Source organism: Augochlora pura, chromosome 3 (assembly GCF_028453695.1).
Source record: "Augochlora pura isolate Apur16 chromosome 3, APUR_v2.2.1, whole genome shotgun sequence".
NCBI classification, from domain to species: Eukaryota; Metazoa; Arthropoda; class Insecta; order Hymenoptera; family Halictidae; genus Augochlora; species Augochlora pura.
Genome location: NC_135774.1, coordinates 1,552,707 through 1,575,728, shown reverse-complemented (window position 1 = coordinate 1,575,728; position 23,022 = coordinate 1,552,707). Strand labels below are relative to the sequence as shown.

Here is a 23,022-nt window from a genome sequence, read left to right as displayed (position 1 = left end):
ACCCTCCCGATGCACGCGCCGTTCCCACGGGATCCGTCGAGACGCGACTCGGCGACGCCAAGTTTTCGGCGGTATCCTGGACCGAGAAATTCCAAGAGATTCCGCAGGAACGTCGCCGGTGGCACGGCGAACCGGAAACCCGCGCGCGGAGCCCGCGGATCCCGGACCCTCTTGGTTGTGCTTTCCCGCCGAGTTTTTCTTTTTTTTTTCTTTTTTTCGGTGGTCGGGAGGAACGAGTGCTTTTCTTTGGGGCTGCGGAGCGCCGCGAGGCGGTTTTAATTAAGGAGGACAAACAGACACGGCGGGAATAATTACTCTCGCGGTTCTAATAAGCGGATACTGCTCTCGAAATAAAACGAAACGGTTCCGCAGCCGTGCCGCCCGAGGATTCCGACGCGAACCGCGCGCGCGCGCACACACCGTCCGTCGTCGGGCATTCCCGGTCGCGCGATTCGGCTGGGAAAATTCTCATTCCGTTTGGACGGGCACGCGCGAGATTCTCGGGCCGCGGGCCCGATAACCCCAGTCGCGAGTGATTAAAACAAAATACGACGTTAATCCTATCGCAGCCGATGGCGTTTCCGTTCGTTGCTTTCACCGCGCGCTGTGCCCGGACTTGTTCCCGCGATTCTTTTATCTCGCGAGCGAAAGAGCGAGCGGAGATGGCCTCTGAATGAACGAGGAGAGGGCCAGAGAGAGAGAGAGAGAGAGAGGGAGAGAGAAAAAAAGAATCCTTTTCAGTTTAATGAATGTCGCGTCGCGTTAAAAAACAGCCGCGTCGCGAGCGTGTCACGTCTGGAACGTCGCATTCAGCTCGGGCCTCCCGAGGAGAGCACGGGGAAACGCCGCCGTCTCCAAACGAGCAATCCGGCACCGATAAACAAATGTTACGAGCCCAATTATTCCGTACGGGGACGATAACCCGTTAGTAGGTGACTCGGCGAGCTATGAAACTTTTAGCGTCGACGTCATTGCATTCCTTGCGATATTCTTGCCGAACTTGGCTGCGTTCTTTCCTCGAACACCGAGGAAGGCGACGGTAATTTCGTTCATCAACGAAATTCGTCACTTTGGGCGGCACGTTCTGCTCTAACCTTTCCCAGACACATCTAGAATTTAATTTACTTTCTTTCTATGTTCGCGTAACAATTTCTGTCAGCGCAAAGCTAAAAGCTAATGTTAGTTTAATAAAAACACCGCGAATTAGCATTGTTTATATAATATTAAATATACGTTTAAACGGCTGCAGTATTTTAACTAAGGTAGCATGATCGATTGTCTTTTCATTGACGGCTTGTGTGAAGGGGTTGATGAAATATATACTGTCTTTATATTGAGAAAATAAGTTAAATTGTAAATAAAAATGCTTGAATTAGATCAGGGGAGACGAGAAGACCCTATAGAGTTTAATATAAATTGTTAATATTTTTTAAGAGTTAAATATGAAAATTTTAATAAGATTAATTTATTCGGGGGAATATTTAAATTGAAGTAACTTTAAAGGTATTTATCATGAATTAATATAAAAATGGAGAGATATCTTTTTTTTAAGGATAATCAGAAAAATTACCTTAGGGATAACAGACACATTAGACGCATTAGATAGGTATAATTTGTTATATGGAATATTTTGTATTTCTAAATGAATGTATGATAAAAATTAATAATAAGAATAATTAAAATAATAATAATAATAATGATGAAATAATAAAGGAACGACTTCTGCGAAATTCTTGAACAGCCGCAAAGCCACTGTTGCCAGAGAAATTTGATTCCAAGAGAAAAGAGACCGCGCGACGGTGCTCTTAATGGAAACGGTCCATCGGCTCGACGTCCGTCGCGGGCAAAGGGAAAGAAGATCTGCGGGAGAGAGCCCTTTCCGCCAGGCTTCCTTCGATTTCCCGTCGTCGTCCCCGGACCAGGGACAGACAACAAGACACGGCGCGTTGGGAACTTCTCTAACAAGTCGGTATCGGCTGCCGGCAACTTTTCCGGCAATCGGAAAACCCTCGCGGCTATATACCGCTAATGGATTAACTTAACCGAGTCCATTGTCGGGTCTCCCTCGAGGCAACGTCGCGGACTCTTAATCAGTCGACCGTCTGATTTCCAACGATAAACCCGGCCAAGATTTCGCGGCGACGATAACCGAGTTTTGTCCTCGATTCCGGCGCCGAAAACGCGAGGCGAAAGCGCAAGGATCTCGCCGGTCGTCGAACACAAAAGGTGGGGGAAGCAGAACAAAGCGTTGCAAATAGGTGGAGCGGAACGCGACGAGATAACTCGTTCTACCATACCGATGGATTTGCGAGGGAACGCGACGGTCGTCGAGAGCCTTTCCTTTTTTTTTCCAAGGGGGGGGGGGGGGGGGGGGGGGGGAGGGGATGTTCGAACGCGACGCGGAACATCCTCGAGCAAATATTATACGATTTCCAGTCTGTCGCGTCGCCGAGCGGGGAAAAAGAAGAGTCCGGTATGTCGCGCGGGCGCGCGCGCGCACCGTCGTCGCCCGGTTCGGAGCAAAAAGGGCCGTAGCCGGCGAACGAATGAGTGATTAATGACCGATTTCGCGTCTCTGTCGCGCGTCCGCCTTTTGTCCTCGCGCGAAACGGCCGACGAGAACGCGCCGCGCCGCGCCCGACAGTGACGAACGACGCGACGGAATTAATCTGCGATATCTGACGCGCCGATAGGCCGTTTCTCGGACTACGGAGCGAAACGCGGGATTAAACGACGGTAAATAAACTTTCGAAAGGGTCGCGCGCTCGTGTCTCTCATAATCGACGCGCGTTTCGGTCTGCGATTCGGTCGCAATTAGGAAGGCGTCGCCTTCTTGCGAATCGTTGTCGCATGAGATCCAGCCGCGTTTCCCATAATCTCGTTTCCATTTGAAAAGAGCGCAGGGTTTTTCGCGTGCTGTCGACCGCGCGGGAGAACGAGCCGGGCGACGTGAACCGCGCGCGTTGCGAGATAGGGGAGAAGTTTTTACGGCGCGGAGGAATGGACGGAGCAGCGAGGAACGTCGAATTAATCGCGGGGGTCTGTCGACACCGGGCCGGCTTGGAGCGGGATGAAAGTGAAAGCGGACAATTTCCGCGGGTCGTCAATTACGGGTAATTGCCGCGGAACGAGGAAGAAGGAGCGCGGGGTAGGCCCGGCGAGCCGACCGAAAGAATTTCATCGTTGTTTGGGCGTTCGTCGAGCCGCGAATCTATTCTTAGCCCGGAGCCATTAGGAAATTGGCCGACTAATAATAGGCGGTTCGGTCGCGATGAATCGCATCGCATCGCATCGCGTCGCGTCGCATCGCGGTAACGTGGTCGCGTCGAATCGCGTCGAGTTACGTAAATCGCTCCCTCCTCGGAGGGGGGAGGGGGCCCTCCTCCTTTTCGACCGCGGTAGCGAAACGGTGGCACCGCGCGGCGGCGGCGGCGGCGGCGGCGGCGGCGGCGGCGGGTTATTAATTTCGCCACGGTGGCTTTCAAGGAAAACTGTTTCGCCGTCGGTTATCCGCTTAACCCACATACGCGACGCCTCGGCACCGAAGACGGTCCGAGCGGAATGCATCAGCGATTTTTTTTTTTTTCGTCCTGGTGCACGCGGCCCGTTGAAAAATCACCGTTTACGGTGCAACCGCGAGAAGCCGGCCAAGCGCGTTCCCGCCGGGTTCGCCAACGTTCTCGGGTGAACCTGTCGGGTACGGCTGTACCGGCACACCGCGCCCGGGTGTCGGCTATACCGGAACGCTCTCGGCACTTGGCTCTCGGCTATCAGGCTATCGCGTTTGCCCCGGTCGCCTGCCCGGGTCGAAATAACTGTTGTAGCCTGGCGGCGACCGCGACCGTCTCACCTATGCGCGATCTTGGCCAGAAGCGAACCGCTGCGAGCCGTAACCCTTCGACGCCTGTTCTTTTTAACCTCTTAGGCACGGATGAATTTTGCGCGGGCCTGTTTCTCTGTGCGGCAGAGATCAACGCGAATCACGTGTAAATGGTACGGCGCTGCAACGTGTGACGGATAATGCTGTTCTATACAAGAGTACATTGGAATCAAGTGTTTGATGATTGAATTATAATTTTTCTTAAAGATATGGTACACTCATTTTATCAGACGGCATCCGCGAAAGCCACTATAGTGGTGCGTCGTACGGAAAGATGACATCCGCGAAAGCCCCTATAGTGGCGCACAGCGCCTAAGAGGTTAACCCCTTGCCGTACCACTTTCTTTACAATTGCTACGATTAGAATTTTCTCGATCGCAATAATTTTTCAGAAGAAAAAGGAATTTTATGAATTTGGAATAATAAAGGAATTTGAATATTGATGACAAGAGAATAAAATTTGATTCTTACTTAAAAGAACGGGTGGATAATTATACCTAACAGCTTATTACAAATTATACCTTATAGCTTATTACAAGAAATCGCCGTCACGAGTTTGACTCGTTAAAATACGGCAAGGGGTTGAGAGGAGCATAAGAAGAACCTTGACACCAAGCTCACGATCTGGTTCTAAATTTTGAACCATGCTACTCGAACGCATGTATCTATTAAAAAAATATTCTTGCACATCCCGCCTATGACCTGTTCTGATAAAACTCCAAGTACCGTGAAGAAGAAGGATCTTTTCTCGAGGGAACGCCATCCTTTTCTCCTTGGCGACGTAACAGAACGATGACTAACCCTGGAAGACCCGCGAGCAGCCTTCGGCCGATTAATTCCTCCGCGGTGACACAGGCGCGCATCCTTTATCGCGATCGATCGCCGAGACACGGCAAGGACGACGCGGAATCGCATCGCCGCCGCGAGGCCGCAGCGACGCGGCCGTTTAGCATCGGAGGCCCAGCAGCGGGTCGCGTAATAAGCGTCCAATTAGATTTACTCGTTCATAAAGGCCGAGATGCTACTCTCGGCGGACTACGGTCTGAGCGCCGCCACCGCCGCGCACCGCGGAGAATCGTCTTTTGTTCGCTGGAAACAATGAAGCGAACATAATGGGGATGAGAGTCGACGCGGCGGTGGTGGTGGTGGTGCCGGTGGCTGCTGCAGGATCTGCCCGGAGATGCAGTTCCGATAATGCGTCGCGAATCGCGGGGCTGCGTCTCGCCGCGACGAGATAGAAAAAGGCAATTTTCTCCGGCGACGAAACGAATCCGGAACGAGGGGAGAGCGTGGACGCACGCGGATTGGTCAGTGGACGATGGCTTCGAGATCGCGTAATTTTTTGACAAAAGGCAAGACTTCGATGAGCCTTTCTGGAATTTCATAATTTGGGTTTTTTTAAGGTCACTACTACCAACCATTTGCGGTCGGAAAATTATCATGCCACGTTTCAAACTCATTTTTATCAAGTTTACTTGCACACAAAAAAATTGTTAAGAGTCTGTTAACTATTGCAAGAGTCGCAAATATCGATTCTATAACGTGTAGAACGCACCAGGTTAATTAATATGGAAACTCTGAAAAGTTTGGAAAAATATTTTGGATCTCAAAAGTTAAAAGGGTTAAAATTGAAAACGAAGAGAACGAGGGAAAGCAATCTAAATGGCCGACAAAGCAGCGGAAGCAATTTGTGACTGGACCTAATAAATACAATCGCAGGGACGGAGGGAGGGGGGAAGGCATTAAATAACGACGCGGGGGAAAGACGGGGAACGCAACGTTGGGCGTCGTTCGCGGAGCAGCGAGACGCACGGCTCCGCCGGGAACAATAATAATCCGTCTCCGGGGAGAGAGAGAGCGGCCGCGGAGAGAAAACGCGACGCGAGAGGGCAGCGGGAAGAGAGAATTCACGGGGAAGCGCCCCTCGTCGTCCGCTGGGCGTCCGGATTGAGAAACGTTAAGGAGTGTCGCTTCGCGAGCGTCGTTGCTCGCCTCGCCTCGACCTACCTACGACTCGAGAGAGAACCACGACGAAAGAAATTCGACGAGACGGAAATTCCTCGCGGATAACAGAGCGCCAACGCGACGCATCGGTCTCTGTCGAGGCGCCCCTCCCCCTCGCCCCCCCCCCCCGGTCGCTGCGAGGAGAATCCACGAGATAGCGGGGACGCAACAGCCGAGGCCCTGCGAGCCGATAAAGTCGAGGGGGTGAACGAACCCTTTGCCGGCGGAGGATCTAATCGAGAAGCTTTCGCGGCGCAAATATTTGCCGATAAAAATGTTTAATTTCAGCGCGGCCGACGTTTCTTAATCGAACGCGGTCGTGGACTCGCCAGTCAGCGGATTCGAGGAAAGAGGGAAAGAGAGAGTGAGAGAGAGAGAGAGAGAGAGAGAGGAGAGGCGACGGTAGCCGAGAGCCCGCCGAAGGAGTGTCTCAATAGGCCGATAACTGTTGTTGACCAAGCTGATCGACTTAATAACAGTTCCCGGAGGCAGGATGGCTCCGCCGCGAGCAAAAGGGAGGAGGCGAGAAGAGCAGCCGGCGAGGAGAGGAGAGGCGAGGCGAGGTGAGACGGTCGGGTACACACCCGTTAGGAGATGACATCAGGCGCGTAGACGTCCGCGTAGGCATCCGATAGCCTCGTCGAACAGTTTTTTTTTTTTTCACAGGGCGGCCATTATCTCCGCCGCCGATTGGTCTCGCGTATTGCGCGAACGGCATCGCCGACTCGAAGCCGCAGGAATGCGGCACGCGGGCTTTTCAGTATCGCTGAATACCCTTCGGATTGCGCGGTGTAATACGAACGATGATTCAGTCGGAGAGACTCGCCGCGGAGTGAATTGCGTCGGAAGATTTGGAAATCCCGGCGAGCGTTAATGCTGCCGCTACGTTCGCGGTGTTGCCATTAATATTAATAGTAGCAATGAGTTTATTTATCGAGGGGATGAACCCTTTGTTACGATAGGCGAGGGAGAAAGTGATAGATAGATAGATAGATAGAGAGAGAGAGAGAGAGAGAGAGAGAAGGAAGGAGTAATAATACGGTGGCAGTCATTTGATACAAGAACAAAAGGAAATAAGAAGGGGAGAGTATAAAAGATCAATCGCAAGACGAGTAGAATGAGATTCCGAAGGACAGCGGTGACTTGGCGAACCGAAAAGGAGCAATCGAAGCGCGGACGAGTCGCTCGACGCACCCGCGGCTTATTGACCAGGCAACGAACCATCCGTATGAGACCTGGGTCCGCAACGATTCGCGTTCGAGCGCGACAGAGAATCGTCGAACGCGTCGAGGATTGGATGAGCCGACGCGCGCTTGTTCAGGGAAGAAAGAGAGAGTGGAAGAGGAGAGGAGCATGGGCGCGCGCGGGCATCAGAAAACGAGGACGATGGGAAACGAGATCTCGTGGGCGGGCGTGAGGAAATCTCCGGAAGTGCTTTTGTTCGGCGTCTCGCGCGCGCGTCCCTTTCCGCGGCGTCGAGGTAGAATAGGTATCGAGAGGAGAGAATGAGATTGCGGAGGACAGAGGATCCTTTTGTGCTCGAGGCGCGCGGCTGTGTGATTAATGGCGGCACAATGGCCGCGTGCCGTGGGATATAATCGTACGCAACGCGCGGCCCGCGAGGGCCCCGCGGATCGGTTTAACGACGACGCTCTGCGTTGCCAGCGATCGTTGGCAAAAAAAGAAATCGATGGCCGAGAGAGGGAGAGAGAGAGAGAGAGAGAGAGAGAGACGCGGCTACCGCGTGACGCAACCCTCGTAATCTTGTCGAGAGATACCTTGCTGACCGAGCGGCCCGGGGATTATTCCAGTTAAACCGTTCCCGCTCGCCGAGAAATCCTTCGCTCGCGGATAAACCGGCCGAATGGTGCAACAGCATTCCTCCTCCTCTTTGGTAGCGCAAACAATATGCACCGAACTCGGGAAACGACGACAGATAAGGAGCGCGGCGAGATTGCGCTCTGCTCGGCCGACCCGCGCGCGCGAGTTTCTTGCTCTGCTGGCCTAACAAGATCGAATCGAAATAAACGCGCGCGCGGAAGACGACGACGACGACAACGGTGTCGACGAAGGATAAGGAACAAAGTGAGATTGCGTTGCCGCGGCTTTGAAAGAACAGACCGAAAGTTGTTAACACGGCTGCCTTAACGCTTCAGCTGCCAAGCATTAAAAGCGACGAATCGGCGCAGCTCTGTCGGAACGATAAGACTGGATTTCTTTAACCTTTAGTACTTGACCTATGAAACTGATTATTCGATCAATTCCTGCGGAGGAGCCTTTACAATTCCGACAATTTTAGAGTGAGGTGGATTGCGGGATTAAATAATTATTCTTTCTACCACACTCGATTTATCGACACGGAATTTATTTTAATGCGGAGCGTACACGCGAGACGTCTATACACCAAGAGCGACGCCGAGGCAAGACAGGGAAACGCCTCGGCGACGACCAGAAGAAGATCGCTCGCCGATCGTCACCTCTCGAACGGATCGATCACAATTGCACCGCTGGTAACCGTGAACGAACGGTCGCTACAAGAGTAAAGAACGCGGGACCGTCTATTTGGCTTGGTAGATTCAGCGTTAAATAAAACAAAGGGACGAGGGAAGGGAAGGCAAGTCGGAGGGAGGAAGACTCGGGGTGCCGGGGGCTACGGCGACGACCATCCCCCGCGGTCCACGCAGCCTCGTTATCGAAGCCGCGCGGATGTTGGAAAGCCGACGATCTGGCAGCCGCGGCCGGCGGAACAATGTCAGGCTATCGGAATAAGATAACGGGCTGGATCCGTTCGCAAGCTCGCGACGGAACGCGCGGCGGATGGCTCCGATCGTTATCCGCGGTGGGGGGGGGGGGGGGGGGCGGCGGGGGGCGAGCGTTAATTGCGAGACAGGGGTAGAAACAAGCCGGCCGATTCTCTCCCGCGGGAGGCCGAGTCCCGGGACGGGGGGACGGGGGAAGAGGGAGCCGGGGAACGAGGAAACGGATTACAGCGAGTGCGCGCGAGCGAGCCTCCCTTCGTTTCCGGGCTCGGCGACCGGAAAATTGAGATGATTACCTATGAAATGAAGCGGTCCGACGGCGCGGCATGGCGCCCCGATATTATGCCCCTCCGAGAACTTTCCTTAATGACCGCGCGAAACGGTCATTAGCGATCGTTAGTTACCCATCCGGCTGTCGGCGGTCCGCGCGCGCGTTCGATCCCGGTCCAGGAAAACCCGTCGGCGACGAGCGCCCGGAAACGACCGCGTTTTCCCCGGCGGCGTCTTGCCGCGGCCGTTACCGTCGATAACATCGATGCAAAACGGCGACGAAAGAGCACGCGGCAAAGCCGGCGCGAAGCGTGGTCGTTTACGTGGCAAACGCGGTGAAAAACGTCGCAGACGGCGAAAAGTCGCTCGACTCCGTGCGTTCGCGTCGCTCTCCGTTCGCAGCGGCTACCTGCTGGTGAACCGTGACGAGCCGCATTCTGCGTGATCTCGACACGCTTTCGAGAGACGCAACGCCGTCGTTCCAGCTTCTCTTGTTGCATTGTTCGCCGGCCGCGGCTATTTGCGAGCTCGTAAAGCGGTCGCGGCAGGTTCGAGCGGTCGAAACACCACGCGGGACGGGGCTCCGTTCGCGGGAGTGCCCTGTATCGCGGTACCTGCTCGATAAATGCCGGCGAGAGTTTGTCTCGATTACAGCTTCCTCTACCTGCCAGAGATTTATGCGAGAACTTCGGCACCGGTCGCGACGAACGCCGCGAACGCGTTAACGAGTGTCGCCGGTGTTTTACTGGGAAAGTTCGCGCGTTAATTGCGCGGCGAAGTCTTTGAAAAATTGCCGGCGGAAGGGATACGAAGGATTTAGCGTTGCTTCGTTTTCAATTTCTGACACCGTCTCCTCCGCGGGGCGATGATCAATTGCTGCGCGGTTTATTTATTTATAAGTAACTTTATCGTTGATAATAAAATACGTTTCGACGAAAATTAATTCCTATAGAGCAGGGCTTCTTAAACTATGGGTCGCGTAGCAAAATTCTGCGGACGCGAGAGATTTTTGTATGTTTCAAAACGAATTCTAAAACTATATATTTTCATATGTATATGTATATTGTTACCTAATAAATAAATCATCAAAAAATATTAATTTATTTTTCTTTTATATTTGTATGGGGTCGTCAAGAAACTCGCGATCATAAATGGGGTCGTGAATGACAAAAGTTTAAGAAGCCCTGCTATAGAGAAATAGGTATCTGGTCAAGCCGTGCGTCGAACAGGTTCTGCGAACGCGTGGAGCGTACGTCACGGTGTAGATAAGAATCAGAGGAAAAACGACGGTGATCGGTATAGTGCGCATTTTTGTGCGAGGTAAAAAATTGTGCGAGTTAATTGCAGAAATCTTGAGCTAGATAAAAATGCGATCGGAACTTGGACCGGCGATATCTCGATAGCGAAGAAATGCGACGTTATTCGGCCGCAATCACGGATTCAGTTTCAACGATGTTGGTATTGCCTTTGTTAAGGGTACGTACACGATCGCAGGTAATATTTGCGCACCGAATGTACGTCTTCTGCTGAACCCAATATTCAGCGAAGTTATTTAAATATTGTAGGATAGGGTGTGAGAAAGTTGGTCACCAAGTAACACTTATGGTTTAATATAAAAGCAAACTATGTACAAACAACTGGTGTGGTCTGATCGACGGTTGTCGGAATTCTAAATCTATTTTCGTTATTTTGCTAAAAGGTGGAGGTGAAACCCCTCCACAAGGAAGTTACAAAAAATAGGGGGGCGCTGGACCGACCAATTATGCACACTTTCCGAATGGTTCGATGACGATTGGTTCGGCAGCCTAACGCCAAACAGTCGTGACGTCGTTGACAATGACGTCCGCTGCATCTCGTGAAAATTGTAGAAAACAAAGTTCCCGAGGCCCCTTTGTGCCCTATACGGGTTTAGGTCACGTCGCTTGCCAGGAGGACAGTACGGCCACGCTAACCTTCCCAGGTATGTCATCTGGTACTACTCGGCCGTACCAGTGCCGTAAAGTAATTAAATCGTAAACTGAACATTAAAAATAACTCCTCAAACATGGCAATAATCAAAGTGACCGTAGCCTAAACCCAAATGTAAGGACGGAACGGTAGGATCGCAAATCGCGTCTTAACAGCCTTGAAAAGCTCGGTCCGCGGAAGGCCGTAATTTTCGACGCGGACGGGATTTTATTCTGGGAATACAGTTTGGAGGCGGACACGGCGCGGCGGCCGATCGCAGGAAGCGGAAGCGAGCGCGCGACACCGTCGAGCCGGAAGCGACGGTTAACCGAGCGTCAAGCCCTTCCCATTCTTCGCGTATGAAAAATGATGGGGCGTATTGCCGGAGCCGCGCTGCTAACAGTGGACCAAACACGGGGCGCTCGCGTGTGTCCCCCGTTCCACCTTCGAAAATATTGTGGGGGAGCATCGGCTCGGAACGGCGCCGCTCGCCGACAGAAAGCCGCGAAAAGAGAGGCGAGAGAGAGAGAAGAGAAGCGACAGAAAGGCGTGGCACCGTTTTCCATCGGCTCTCCTCTCGCTCTTTATGGCGGCCGTCGCTGCTACACGCGATACCACCGCCGCGGTCTTTTTTTTCCGCGCGAAACCGAGCGCGGCGATTTTCGTCGGAGCGCGGCGCACAACCTGTGGTTTTCGTGTTCGATCGTAAAACACGCGGTCGGAGGAACCGCGGCTGAGTTATTCGACGAGCGACCCGGACGTTCGACGCTTCCAATGGCGCGGAGAGTCGGCAATTAGTTGCGGCCAGAAGAACGCGAGCCGATGTGTCCAATGATTTGCAAACGGAGTCGAAGCGGTTCTTTGGATTCTCTGCGCGACGGTATTTCTCGCTTTTAATTATTATATTTTTTATAATTTTATTTTAATATTAATTTTATATTTATTCTCCACTGTTGCGTGAATTCGAGGATCAACTTTTTGAAGCCCGCGCTTAAAGAACCGTCTTTGCCAAAGAATATTTCGATTCGCCGAATCCCGAGAGGAGTTTTACACCTCGTCGAAAATAAGCTATTAAATATAAACTATTTCATTTGATTCGGCGAGCAAATACCTTGAGGTAGGACCCGTAATACTTGGTGACGTAGGGGCTGTCGCACTGCGACAGCACCATGATCTCCTGCTGTATATCCTCGATCTCATCTTCCGCCTCCTCTAGATCGATGATCTTGATGGCAACCACTTGCTGGGTCCTGTTGTCGACCCCCTTGAACACCTCGCCGAAGCTACCCTTTCCGATCCGTTCTTGTTTCGTGAATATCAGCTCGGGGTCCACCTTCTGTAACAGGGAACAAAGTTGTCTCGTTTAGTCGGCTTGCCCGTCGACGAAGTTAACGGCGAGCGACGTCGATGTCGGCGACGGCGAGGTCGACGGCGCGAGAAAGAGAGAGAAAAGAGAGAGAGACCAGCCCCGGCAGGCTTTCAACGAGATTTTCCAAGCCCGGGGCCGTCGGGTTTTTGGCGAATCTCGCGAACGCCGCGACAGTGAAAGTTTCCGCGGACTTTAACGTCGCGCCGAGGCCCGCGATTGCGGTAGTTTCAACAAATTCTCGCGACGACTCGGCCCCGCGCGAGTATCCGGCTTTTGGCGAACTTCGCGGACAGACCGGAGCGAGCCGGGCTTTTCCGGCGAAGTAGAAGACGCGGCGGCGATGGCCATCCGTCGTGTCTAGCCACGCCGGCCGACCTGTAACGAGAAACGGTACACGTGTTCTCTTTGCCGGCGAAATCTGGCAGCTGCCGTCGCTGGCAAAGTTTTTGATCGGTCAGCGAGAAGTTGACCGAAAGCAATTATATATCTTGGAAGGTGCAAGGTGCGCGCCGAGGACGGATTTTACGGGAATAGTCGACGGTAATTTTAGCTCCCGCTTGGTCAATCTCCGCGTAAATCGCGCGGATCGGAATCGAAAAGGTTCGCATTAATCGCGATGCTTATCCTTTAACGAAATTCACATTTGATTAGACTTAGAAATTAGATTTGATTAGATGGAACGACTTATATTTAAGAGCCATCGTCCGTGTAGAAGGAAATTTTCCAATATTAGAAAACTTCGATCTATGTCATTAATATATGTAAGCTTTGTGTGCGAATGGGCGTTGAATGTGTAGCACAGCGGTAAAGACATAACCTGACGTGACTGGCATCAAGAGCCACGAGGACGACGCGACCACGTGGACAAGAGTCGAAAAGAATAAGAAGACCGACAAATAATTTCTCCAAAGATATAGAATATAATAATAGTGAAGCAGTCTGCCCAATAAATTGGATTATTTGTTCCATTGGAAGCAGAAGCATCTAACTCTTGATTCTATTATTTTGTTTAGGTTAGTCAACTTGTGTAATTATTCTATATAGTGATAATCGTTAGGTACTAAATAATAAACTTTCTATTATTTTTTTTAGAATCAAATTGGTTCTGTGCTTTAATCACGATCCACGCGTTACATATATAAATCGGAGATCGAACGAAATCCCTTTGCCGCTGAGCTCTGGTTTCGATCTCCGCGTTGCGGCTCGCAGATTCAAACGGAGCGGCGCAACTCTTATTAGAGTCGGCCGGGCCCGGCGATGAATTCACGCGACCCGGAAAAGCGGAGGTTCAACCCCGGCCGCGGATGAATATTCAGCAGCCAGCCGTCGACGTACACGCCGCGTGCAGCGGCCAGCGGAGCCGGGGGTGAGGAGGAAGGGTGGCTGCAGGCTCGACAGTGAAATTAAAGCGCGGAAAAATATATCCCCGGCGAGGCTTAACGGCTTTTCGAAACAGAAGAACAGCGACGCGGGCTGTCACTCGAGCGGGCTCGCGCTCGCGCTCCGTTTCCCGCGTCCCGGTAAAAATTCAACGCACCACAGCAGCGAGCGTGGAAGCGTCGAACGCGTCGAGGATCGGCGCGCGGCATTTCAAGGAAAACGATCTTCGCCCGCCGGATTAAACATCGCAATTAACGCGGCCGCGCGCGGCATTTTCCATTCGGCGGGGGCCTCGCGAAAGCGCGCCCGAGTTTTCCGGATTTCGATATTTATCAAGCGCGCGCGAGAGAGGCCGGGAGAACGGAGAGATGGCTTTTTTTCTTCTCGCCGGAGAATTAGAAAGGTGTCACGATCGCGCTCGTTAATGCTCGCACCGCGGACGTTAGTAGACCGAGAAGCCGGGACTTATTTTCCTAGGCAAATACGGGCAGCGCGCGCTCTCCGATCATTTTCATTCATTTCACAGCGCGGCGAGCACGCGATTCTCGCCGGCGAGCGGCCGTCGTTTCGGTGCTCACGGCAGCCGGGAAAACAATTTAGCTATTTGTTATTTCGTGTGCTTAACCCTTTGACTACTGTTGGCGCCTATCGGCGTCCGACACGCGTTGGCTTCCCGGCACTGTAGGCGCCAACAGGCGTCAAGATCAAATTTCCACCCCGTTTATTATTAAATTTGATTAATTATATATTGCGTAATATTTATGTTATATCTTGCAAAAAAGCTTAAAATTGTTATTCACTTCAATTAATATTGGTTTAATGTAATCGAATTCGATGTTTTGAATATTTTAATATACATCCTCAGAAAATGCATGTCTAACAAAAAACTACGGCCATGCCAAAGTCTGCCGTAGTTAAAGGATTAACTAAGAAAGACGAGGCGACGTTGCGAATGAGATGGCTCGATCTCGCGTTTCGAGCCGAGAATATTTTATTCCGAAAAATTCGGTAATTCCTCGAAAAATGAAAATGACCGTCGCGGCTCCACATCCCCAGACACCATCGACGAGGCAAGGCGCTGCGGCGGCGGCCGTTTAAACTTTAATTTCGACTCCCTCTTCGCGCGACGAATTACTCTCGCGGCGAACGAGGTCGAACGGCGCATGGCGCTAACGCACGCGTCTCTCGTTGAACTACTTTCGAATTTTGAAGCTCGTCGCGGCTCCGGGAATCTTTCTCGAGGCGTCACCGACGCTCCCCACGTCCGCCGATTGAATTTTTATGGAAATCCGAGCGGCGTGTAACGGCGCGCCAGCGACGCCCATGTGAAATTCTCGACAATCGCCTAACGGCCCCGTTAGAAAATCGTGTTGGTCCACTTCCATGTTTCCTGGTATCGGCGTCAATTTTTCCGATCGCGCCGCATACCGCGAATCGCCGCGCGCGCGATTCCCGGAGAGCCGGAGGATTCCTGGGAGCCTTGCAAACGCCGCTTCCTTTTCGGGAACTTCCTGTTCCCGGTGAACTCGCGGCTAACCGGTCGTTTAGCCGTGGCGGAGCCAGTTTTAATTTATAAAACTTTTGGATTGTCGGGGAGTTGGGGATATTATCTTGGGAACGGCGTCGCGTAAATCTGCTCGCGGGGAGACAAAGCGCCGCGGTATCGACGCGTTATTATTACGACAAGTGGAATCGGCCGGTAATAGACAGACAAACGTCGAAGCCGGCGGTGTAGGTTCCGGCACGAGGTGATGCGCGTCTATTTACGGAGCCGAACTGGGGGGGGAGATTTATCTCGCGGACTTTGCCGATAGACCGGCGAAAAATCGATCGCCGGTCCGTGGCAAGGACGCGATTAAAAATACTGGGCTCGTGCCCCGTGGCACGTTCTCCTGCCGTCTGGTCGGCCGCGCGCGCGCGCGCGCGCACCGCCGCGTGCGTCCCGATCTCCTTCGGCCGTCACTTTCTCCGTGCGAAGTTAAAGGTCGCTGGTCTCTCGGCCGCTCGAGTTTTCATCGGGCTCGACTTTATTATTACGTCTTGTTTCACGGGTCGACGGTCGGCGCAACGCTTTGTGAAAACCGGCGTCGAAGCCGACGCGGAGAGCCCTGGCTGGCGCGCCCTTTTCACCGCGACTTTTTCGCCACGCGCCGGGTTAAACCCCGCTGCCAGAAAATAGTTTCGCTCTGCCCGGCGACTCTCGAGGGTCTCCTCCTTTTTTTTTTGCGGCGACCCTTTTGACCTACCCCGGGGCTGTAGCACGTGAAATATTCAATCTCTTCACCTTTGTTACATCTATTCCGACCCGTTTGCAACGCGCGCGTCCGAGGCACGCTGACCAACTTCTGTCGAAATCGGAGAACTTTTCGCAGAAACCAGACAATGGTTTTATTTTTTGTTCGGAGATAAAACGTCGCGGAACAAAGGAAAAATAGAGACCACGCAAAGAGCTAGTGTGTACGGAGGCGATTAATAAAATAGGAATGTTTGCACGTGCTAGACGATCGCGGCGATTATCGCGACGATTGTCGGACCCGTTATCGATCGTTCCTAGCATTTTTCAGGATCCGTTGCTCAGGTCCATTGTTCGCCGATCGAAGACGATATCGTCGGCAAGTGCAGTCCGCGTCGTCTAGCTTCCATCTGATAAGATATTCGAAGACTGTTTCCCATCCCGACGGCAGCAAGAACTCGGCAGATCCGCGAGGAGAGACCGTCGTCGGAACGCGCTCGGGATTTCCAAGCGAACACGCCCGGCCGACTCTCCCCCGGCGTCTGGGATCCGGTTACACATTGTAATCCCGTGGCGCCGTAGATTTTGTTTGCTCGTTCTATTATTGCCGCTGTTGACACTGCTGATTGACCCTAGAACACCGGCAGCGTCTGGCCCGGCACGCGAGCAAACGTTCGCACCTTAGGCCCTATAATTCGGGCGCAGTCGCGAGCATTCAGCCGGCCGTGTTCCCTTGGACGGAATTCGGAGGAGCTCGCAGCGCTTGCCGAGAAATAATTATAGCCTCTGCGGATGTACTTCGACTCTTTGCGCATCGAGCGTCGTCTTCTCTCCTCTATAGAATGATACAAGCGACGTAGAAATCGTCGGAGAATCAATCTCATCTAAACTCACATAATGTAAGAAAAATATGGAACTCATTGCGGATCCTTCAACAACCGACCGGTTATTTATCATCTTTAACAGCGATCAATTGAATTTATTTTTAACACAGTCTCTGTGCTTTTATCCGTGCTCTTTCTCTCGCTGTAAGAAAGGGTTAATCCCGTCGACGAACAAAGCTATTATCGTCGTTATAAAAATTGTTCGCGGGGAGCTCCAATTAGCGCAGATTCAAGCGATTCGCGCCCCGGCCCGAATATTCGGAACCGAGTTGGAAAACGAGCGGGGAACGGTCGCTAAAATAGACCTGTCACGTTGCGAAAGCCCGAAGGCAGCGTAAGGAAGTTGGCAGCGGCGTCGTGCGCGAAGATATATGCGCTTGTTTGGACACGTCCGCGGCTTTCAGACACGTCTTCGTCGTTGTCGTGGAACCGCGCGCAATACGAGAGAAAGAGAGGGAAAGAGAGAGACTCGGATCCTAATTAACACGCTCGTCTACCGGGTGTACCGAGAGAGCCAGGCCCCCGATGGAATCCCGTCCGCGCGCGCCCCCTTCCCTCCGGGCCAGTTCCCCGCGAAAATATTCGAGTCCCGTTAACGTTTATTGGCCCATTATTTATTCCCGGTCGCGCGTAAACGTCTGAATTTGTTTATCCTCCTGGCGGCGGCGGCGGCGGCTCCGGGACCCGGCTCCGACTCCGCGCGGCTCGGCAGCGAAAACGAACGCTCGAACGGCCTAGTTTTATCCGGCGGCCGCGCACCGGTAGTGATTTCACACAATGGGACCCCGAGCTGGAAGGCATTAATTGCTCGATGGCGGTATCGCTCTGTCAATTATATAACATCGGCCGCGCGGGCATAACTGGGTCGGCAGCCATGCGGAGCGTAACGCGGCGCGCGGGCGAGAGCCTTTCGACGCGAGGCCGACGGATAATTCGGTTTTCGACCGAGCAACTTGTCCATCAGCATTCTGGTTACTCTCTCTCTCTCTCTCTCTCTCTCTCTCTCTCTATCTCTCGGCGAGCACCGTAACAGAATCACATTTGCCCGGCGCACCGTGCCCAGCCCAGCCCTGCCCTGTCCTGTCCTCCTGTGACCCGCGTGCCGGTCCAGCCCCGGCAGGCAGGCAACAACACGGCCGCCTGCCCGATGGAGCACAGACTTCCACGCTAATTGTCCGACCACGCGCTGGTATTATTCACTGGCCGTGCGGCCGGCAAACTTCATTAACTTCCGAGAACCTCGAATCGCGGCTTCCAAGCGTGTACAACTGCCAAAGATGACGAAGATGATTCTATTAATAGGATCCCTAGATTAACTTCGAGATCGATAGCAAATCTCTCGCTCGGATCGCTGCTTATTTATTTTATTCAGATAACCGATTCGTGCTAGAAGGATTATGAGTGTTAACCTACCAGGTTACCTACCAGCGCTTATGAACATTTATATTATTATATAGTATACGTTACATATGTGTATATGTATGTAAGGAGCATGTACTCCCTTTAAAGGTGGCGCGCGCAATATATGCCGCTAGATGTCTCGCCGGGGATTAAACAATAGCTTGAGCAATAGATTGAGCAGCTGCCACGTGGAGAGAAATAGTAAACTAATTAATAATCATAAACAAAGTGTTGATAAAAGAGAGGCGAATAATTAACTTTAATTGTCGTTTCTTTTACTTACAGGTAATTTATAAATTTTGTTCTTATTGTAGTTATAAGAATACCGATTACAATATAGAACTTTTACTTACGGAGAAACAAATTTAGTTAAATTATTCCAAAAAAATCCCTCCGACATAAAACAGACTATAAAACGATAATATATTACACGTATATGTATATATAATATTATTATAATAATATTCGATTTACATGAATTTGTAGACATCGAGAAATAGTTGGAAATCGCTGAGAAACTTTAATGTTTAGTCATATCATCAAGAGGGGACAACGGCGTGCAAAGGGTTAAGATTCAAATGAGTAGACTGCGGATTTGATGCCGAAATCTCCCCTGCCTATGATGCGGCTTTTTCCTCTTAAATAAATAAATGAGGGAACAAATTCCTGCGTGGATGCTCACCGACCACCGGACCGTGGGCCCGAGCAAAGCCGGAGATTCCTCATGGAATATTCCGTCGGGTGGCGTGCAACAAACTTGGTTCTTACAAGGCGACGGGCAAGTTCCGGCAAGAAGAGGTTCGCGGCGCGCGCAGAGGGGGCCGAGAGGCATCTAAACGCCCGCACCTAATTCCGTTCTTCTCCCCGGAAGTTTTCTCTCGAGCGAGTAACGCGATAAAACCCGGATAAATGAAGCGAGGGGGACGGAACTTCGTTAATATCTGGAAGGGGGACGGGGGAGAGAGAGAGAGAGAGACTGCGGAGCGTCCCTCGAACGAAACAGAGAGGCGATAGGAACTTTTAATCACGCTTTTTGCCGCCGCGAGCCTCCATTAGCCAACGAGCGCGCGTCTACGTCCGCGTCGGTGAATTCGCGGGATTCGAAATGCTCCGGAGTGGCTCCTTTCGATTAATCCCGAGGTAAAAGTCCTGTTTCCGGTGTGTTTGTCCTTCGATTGCGCGGCTATCGGGCGAGGAGATCGGGTCGTGGAGATCGGGTCGAGAAACGGGCGAAAGCGACGAAGAATCGGGCGAAAACGGCGAAGAAACGGCGGCAGCCGACGCGGCGGAGGCGCGACGCGGAGCGGCGTTCTCCAGCACCCCCTTGTCGGCGCTTTAACTACCTACGTGCCCCCCGACCCTCTCCGCCGCTCTCTGTGCCGCTGACACCCGCTAATTATAATTTGTGTCGTGAGTTCCATGCAGCGCACGGCCGACGAGCAGACGGGAAAAGGGGCTAAGATGTTCCTGCCGCCTCTCGACTCTGCTGCACCAACATCACACGACAGCCCCCGCGCGCCTTCCCCCTCCTCCTCCTCCTCCTCCTCTGCCTACCATTTCCTAGACCTCCTCCCCCTACTCCTCCTTCTCCTCAGCGCCTTCTGTCCGCTGCAAGCGCAGCCAATTCCCTTCTCTCGCCGTCGCGCGATTCCTCGGTTTTTCATCTCTTCCCTCTTGGCACCCGGAAACACGAGTAACGGCCGGCTCTAATCGCCGTAACGACAGCGGTTTACGTACGAAAGAAACGGAAGGGGGATCCAGGCCGCTCGGAGGTTGTCCGCCCCAATTTTTTTCCTCTCCGCACCGAGGCCGAGAGATCCAAGACCGAGATCGCCGGGGATGGGGAGAAATTGATTGTTCAACCCTTTGCACACGAGTGGTGCCTCACATAAAATTCTTCTATTTACGTTGCAAAATAATCTCTGTACTGATAAAGTTTCCATTTTAAAATTTCTTTAGGTTATGTTACATTAATACGAACGACGAGAATCAATTACGTATGCATAAAATGCACTGTGTTATATCAAGTGGAAGTACTATAAGCCAGAGAAATTACTTCAGATTTCCAGTTGAAATGACTTCGAGTGCAAAGGGTTAGCACGCTCAGTGCCGACAATCGACCACTAAAATCCCTACATAATTAAAGCAATTTATTTCATTAAAGCGAAACTAGAAAGTCGATGTTTGTGATACGAGCTTGCATTAGAACTCTCTCTTTCACGTTTGGAACATTCTAGTTGAATTCACGTTGTTCAAATATATTATAATAAAAATGAATTCTCAAGATTGGTCAGAAATTAGTGCCGCTTATATTTGGGTCACGCGGCGCTCAACGTGTTAAATAGTAGATGAACGTTCCTGTATTACGAGGCAAGAGAAAAATATTTCCAGTCCATTTACTATTTCAGAAATTTAATTCTCCCTCAGCCTTGAAGACTGCCACCCTCTTTCAGCTCTCGATCCGCTCTCCCTCTCTCTCTCTCTCTCTCTCTCGCCCACAGTGTTTTCGGACCAATTGATTCCTCCGCGGGAAACGCGATCGGAAAGTTAAGTCCCGGCGATCTCTGGTCTCCGCCGACTCGAACCATCAACTAGGCCGAGGCCCCTCCTTCCGCCGCACTCTGGCCAGGGTATTTAACTAAAAAAAATTCCTCGAGGGATTCCGTTTTCTCCGCTCGGAGAGCCCCGACGAGCGCGACCCGCTCTCCGACTAATTCCTTCGCAAAAACCAGGAGGGAATTCGCGCTCCCGTGGCGTTTCAGGTGGCGGAAATCTTTGCGGAATCTTCCCGAGAGAAAATTATCGGGGCTCCCACGGAAAAGACAACGGCGTCCGATCGGTGGAGCAAGCGGGCCGTCGTTTCCTCGGGAACGCCGAAGCGTCCCTGCGGGAGTTGAAAACGTCGATAAACAGACCGAGTCTCTCTTCTCTCTGTTTTAGGATCCGCTGTTTGCGAGTCCCGCGAGGAAAATAACGCGGATAGGAGAAGGCTGGCGTGGTACCGGTGGCCAGCCAGATTGCGAACAAAGGGATGCGTGGTTGAAACTAGACGCGAGAGAGAGAGAGAGAGAAGAGGAAGGTGGAACGGGGAGACGCCGCGCGACAGCCGGTCGACGAAAATGCGGGGAAATCTGCTTTGCAAATTTCGTCGCGCCGACGACGCTGTCCACGCCGATCGAGAGCGTCTCAAACGCCTCGATGAATTTACAGGCTATCGATTTTATTCCCGCCGAGTTTTAGCGCTCTCCTTTCCGGAGAGACCGGCGACTCTCTCTCTCTCTCTCTCTCTCTCTCTCTCTCTCTCTCAATTCGCTCTCCTCACGCGTCCCGGTATTCGCCGATTGTTTTTCATCGCCGAGCGTGCGGAATCGCTCCCGAAGACCTTTCATAGACGCGGAGTCCTCGAATTGAGCCGAGCTTTTCGGAATCCGATCTTTCTAAATAGGGGCAGAAATTTGTCGAGCACGGGGGCTTTCGCCTGACCGATAAAACCGTGAGAAACGGCGGGTCGTCGATGCGCGATCGCGCGCTTACGCAATCGCGGCGCGCGAGGCTGCCCGCCGCGAGCGGATCGCGTCGGCCGTCTAATCAAGAACCGAGGGAACCCGTGCGCGATCGATCGGATCGATCTGTTCGATCGATTGTACGCGCTTTCATTGCGCTGGCCGGCGTCTGACGTCACGTGTCATCAGTTAGAAAGGAGCCAAGGAGAACTGCATTTCTGGGGGCCGGGCATAACTGCATTTATTAGCTTCCGAAGGACGGGCGACCGAAGAAAGTACTACCGCGCGCGGATCCGTTCCGCGGACTCCGGGTCCTCTCGAGGATGACGCGGCGCTTAATTTTGTCCCGGCAGGACTCCGGACGTCCCGACCGAATCGGGATACCGCTTTTAGAATGCAGCCCCGTGGGCACGGCCGAGCGCGAGCCTGACCACCACGCTCTCGCCGTGTTTGGATCGCGTTGCACGCATTTTTGGAACAGTTGCGTGTCGATATTCGAGCCCGACGATACCCGATAGCATGATACCTGAAGCTGCAGAGACATTTCTTAATCACTCAGTAGAAAGAAAGAGTAGAAAATAATAGGACAGCGTTTTTTTAATTCTCTAAGAAGAATTAATTCTGCTATAAATGCATAAAATCCGTGTGCTAATTATAAAACACCGTTCAATCGTCACCCCTTCTTGAAATAATAGCAGAAATGGTCCAAGAAAATATTAACTCATACAACGTAAAAATAGTATATATATATATATATATATTTTTCAACATTGTTCTCTGTACCTTCCTACAATTTTCCAACAAATTCCCCGAGAAATTCCTACAAAGCGCTGCACCTTTTTCTCGCGTAATCGCCACGCGCTGTGCTCGTTACAACAGTCTGAGCCGGCAATTACGCAATTACGGCGATCGCAGAGCGTTCGATGTCCGGAGCTCTCGCAGAAGAATGGAGTCGAGCGGCGACGTGCTCGGAGACGGTGCCCAGATTTCAGGCGCGCGTACGCGTGACCGTGGTCTGCGGTCGCGGCTCGGAACAAGCCGTAGAAACTTGTTCGATCGATCGTCGCTTCGCGCCTCGTTCCTATCCGTACGTGTCGGACCGCGTCGACGAACAGTTATCCTAGAAAGCGTTAATATCGCAGGGAAAGACCGGGAGGGCGTCCGCGGAGCCGCTGGTCGACGAATCGTCGGACGTCGCAACACAGCCGGCCACCACCGTCTAACTAACGGAACACGTGTTCGCCTGGCGCGCAGGCCGTTTGCCGATGCGACGCACGGGCAGCACCACGGACCCGCGATACCATTCGCGGGAATCTCGCTTACTCTTCGCTTACGTATGCCGGCGAACGATAGATTATGCTCAATCGCGCGCAGAATGCGGTAACGACTGCT

General features: G+C 52.2%; 1 protein-coding gene across 5 annotated transcripts in view; it reads right to left on the bottom strand.

Moving 5' to 3' along the window:
• The window catches only part of Gckiii (Germinal centre kinase III), a 108,856-nt gene that overhangs the window by 9,994 nt on the left and 75,840 nt on the right, over positions 1–23,022 (bottom strand). For all 5 annotated transcript variants that reach the window (XM_078176459.1, XM_078176457.1, XM_078176455.1 and 2 more), the window contains one exon: positions 11,972–12,196. In XM_078176459.1, coding sequence (XP_078032585.1) covers positions 11,972–12,196 — 225 coding nt within the window. The remainder of the gene's footprint in view (positions 1–11,971; positions 12,197–23,022) is intronic.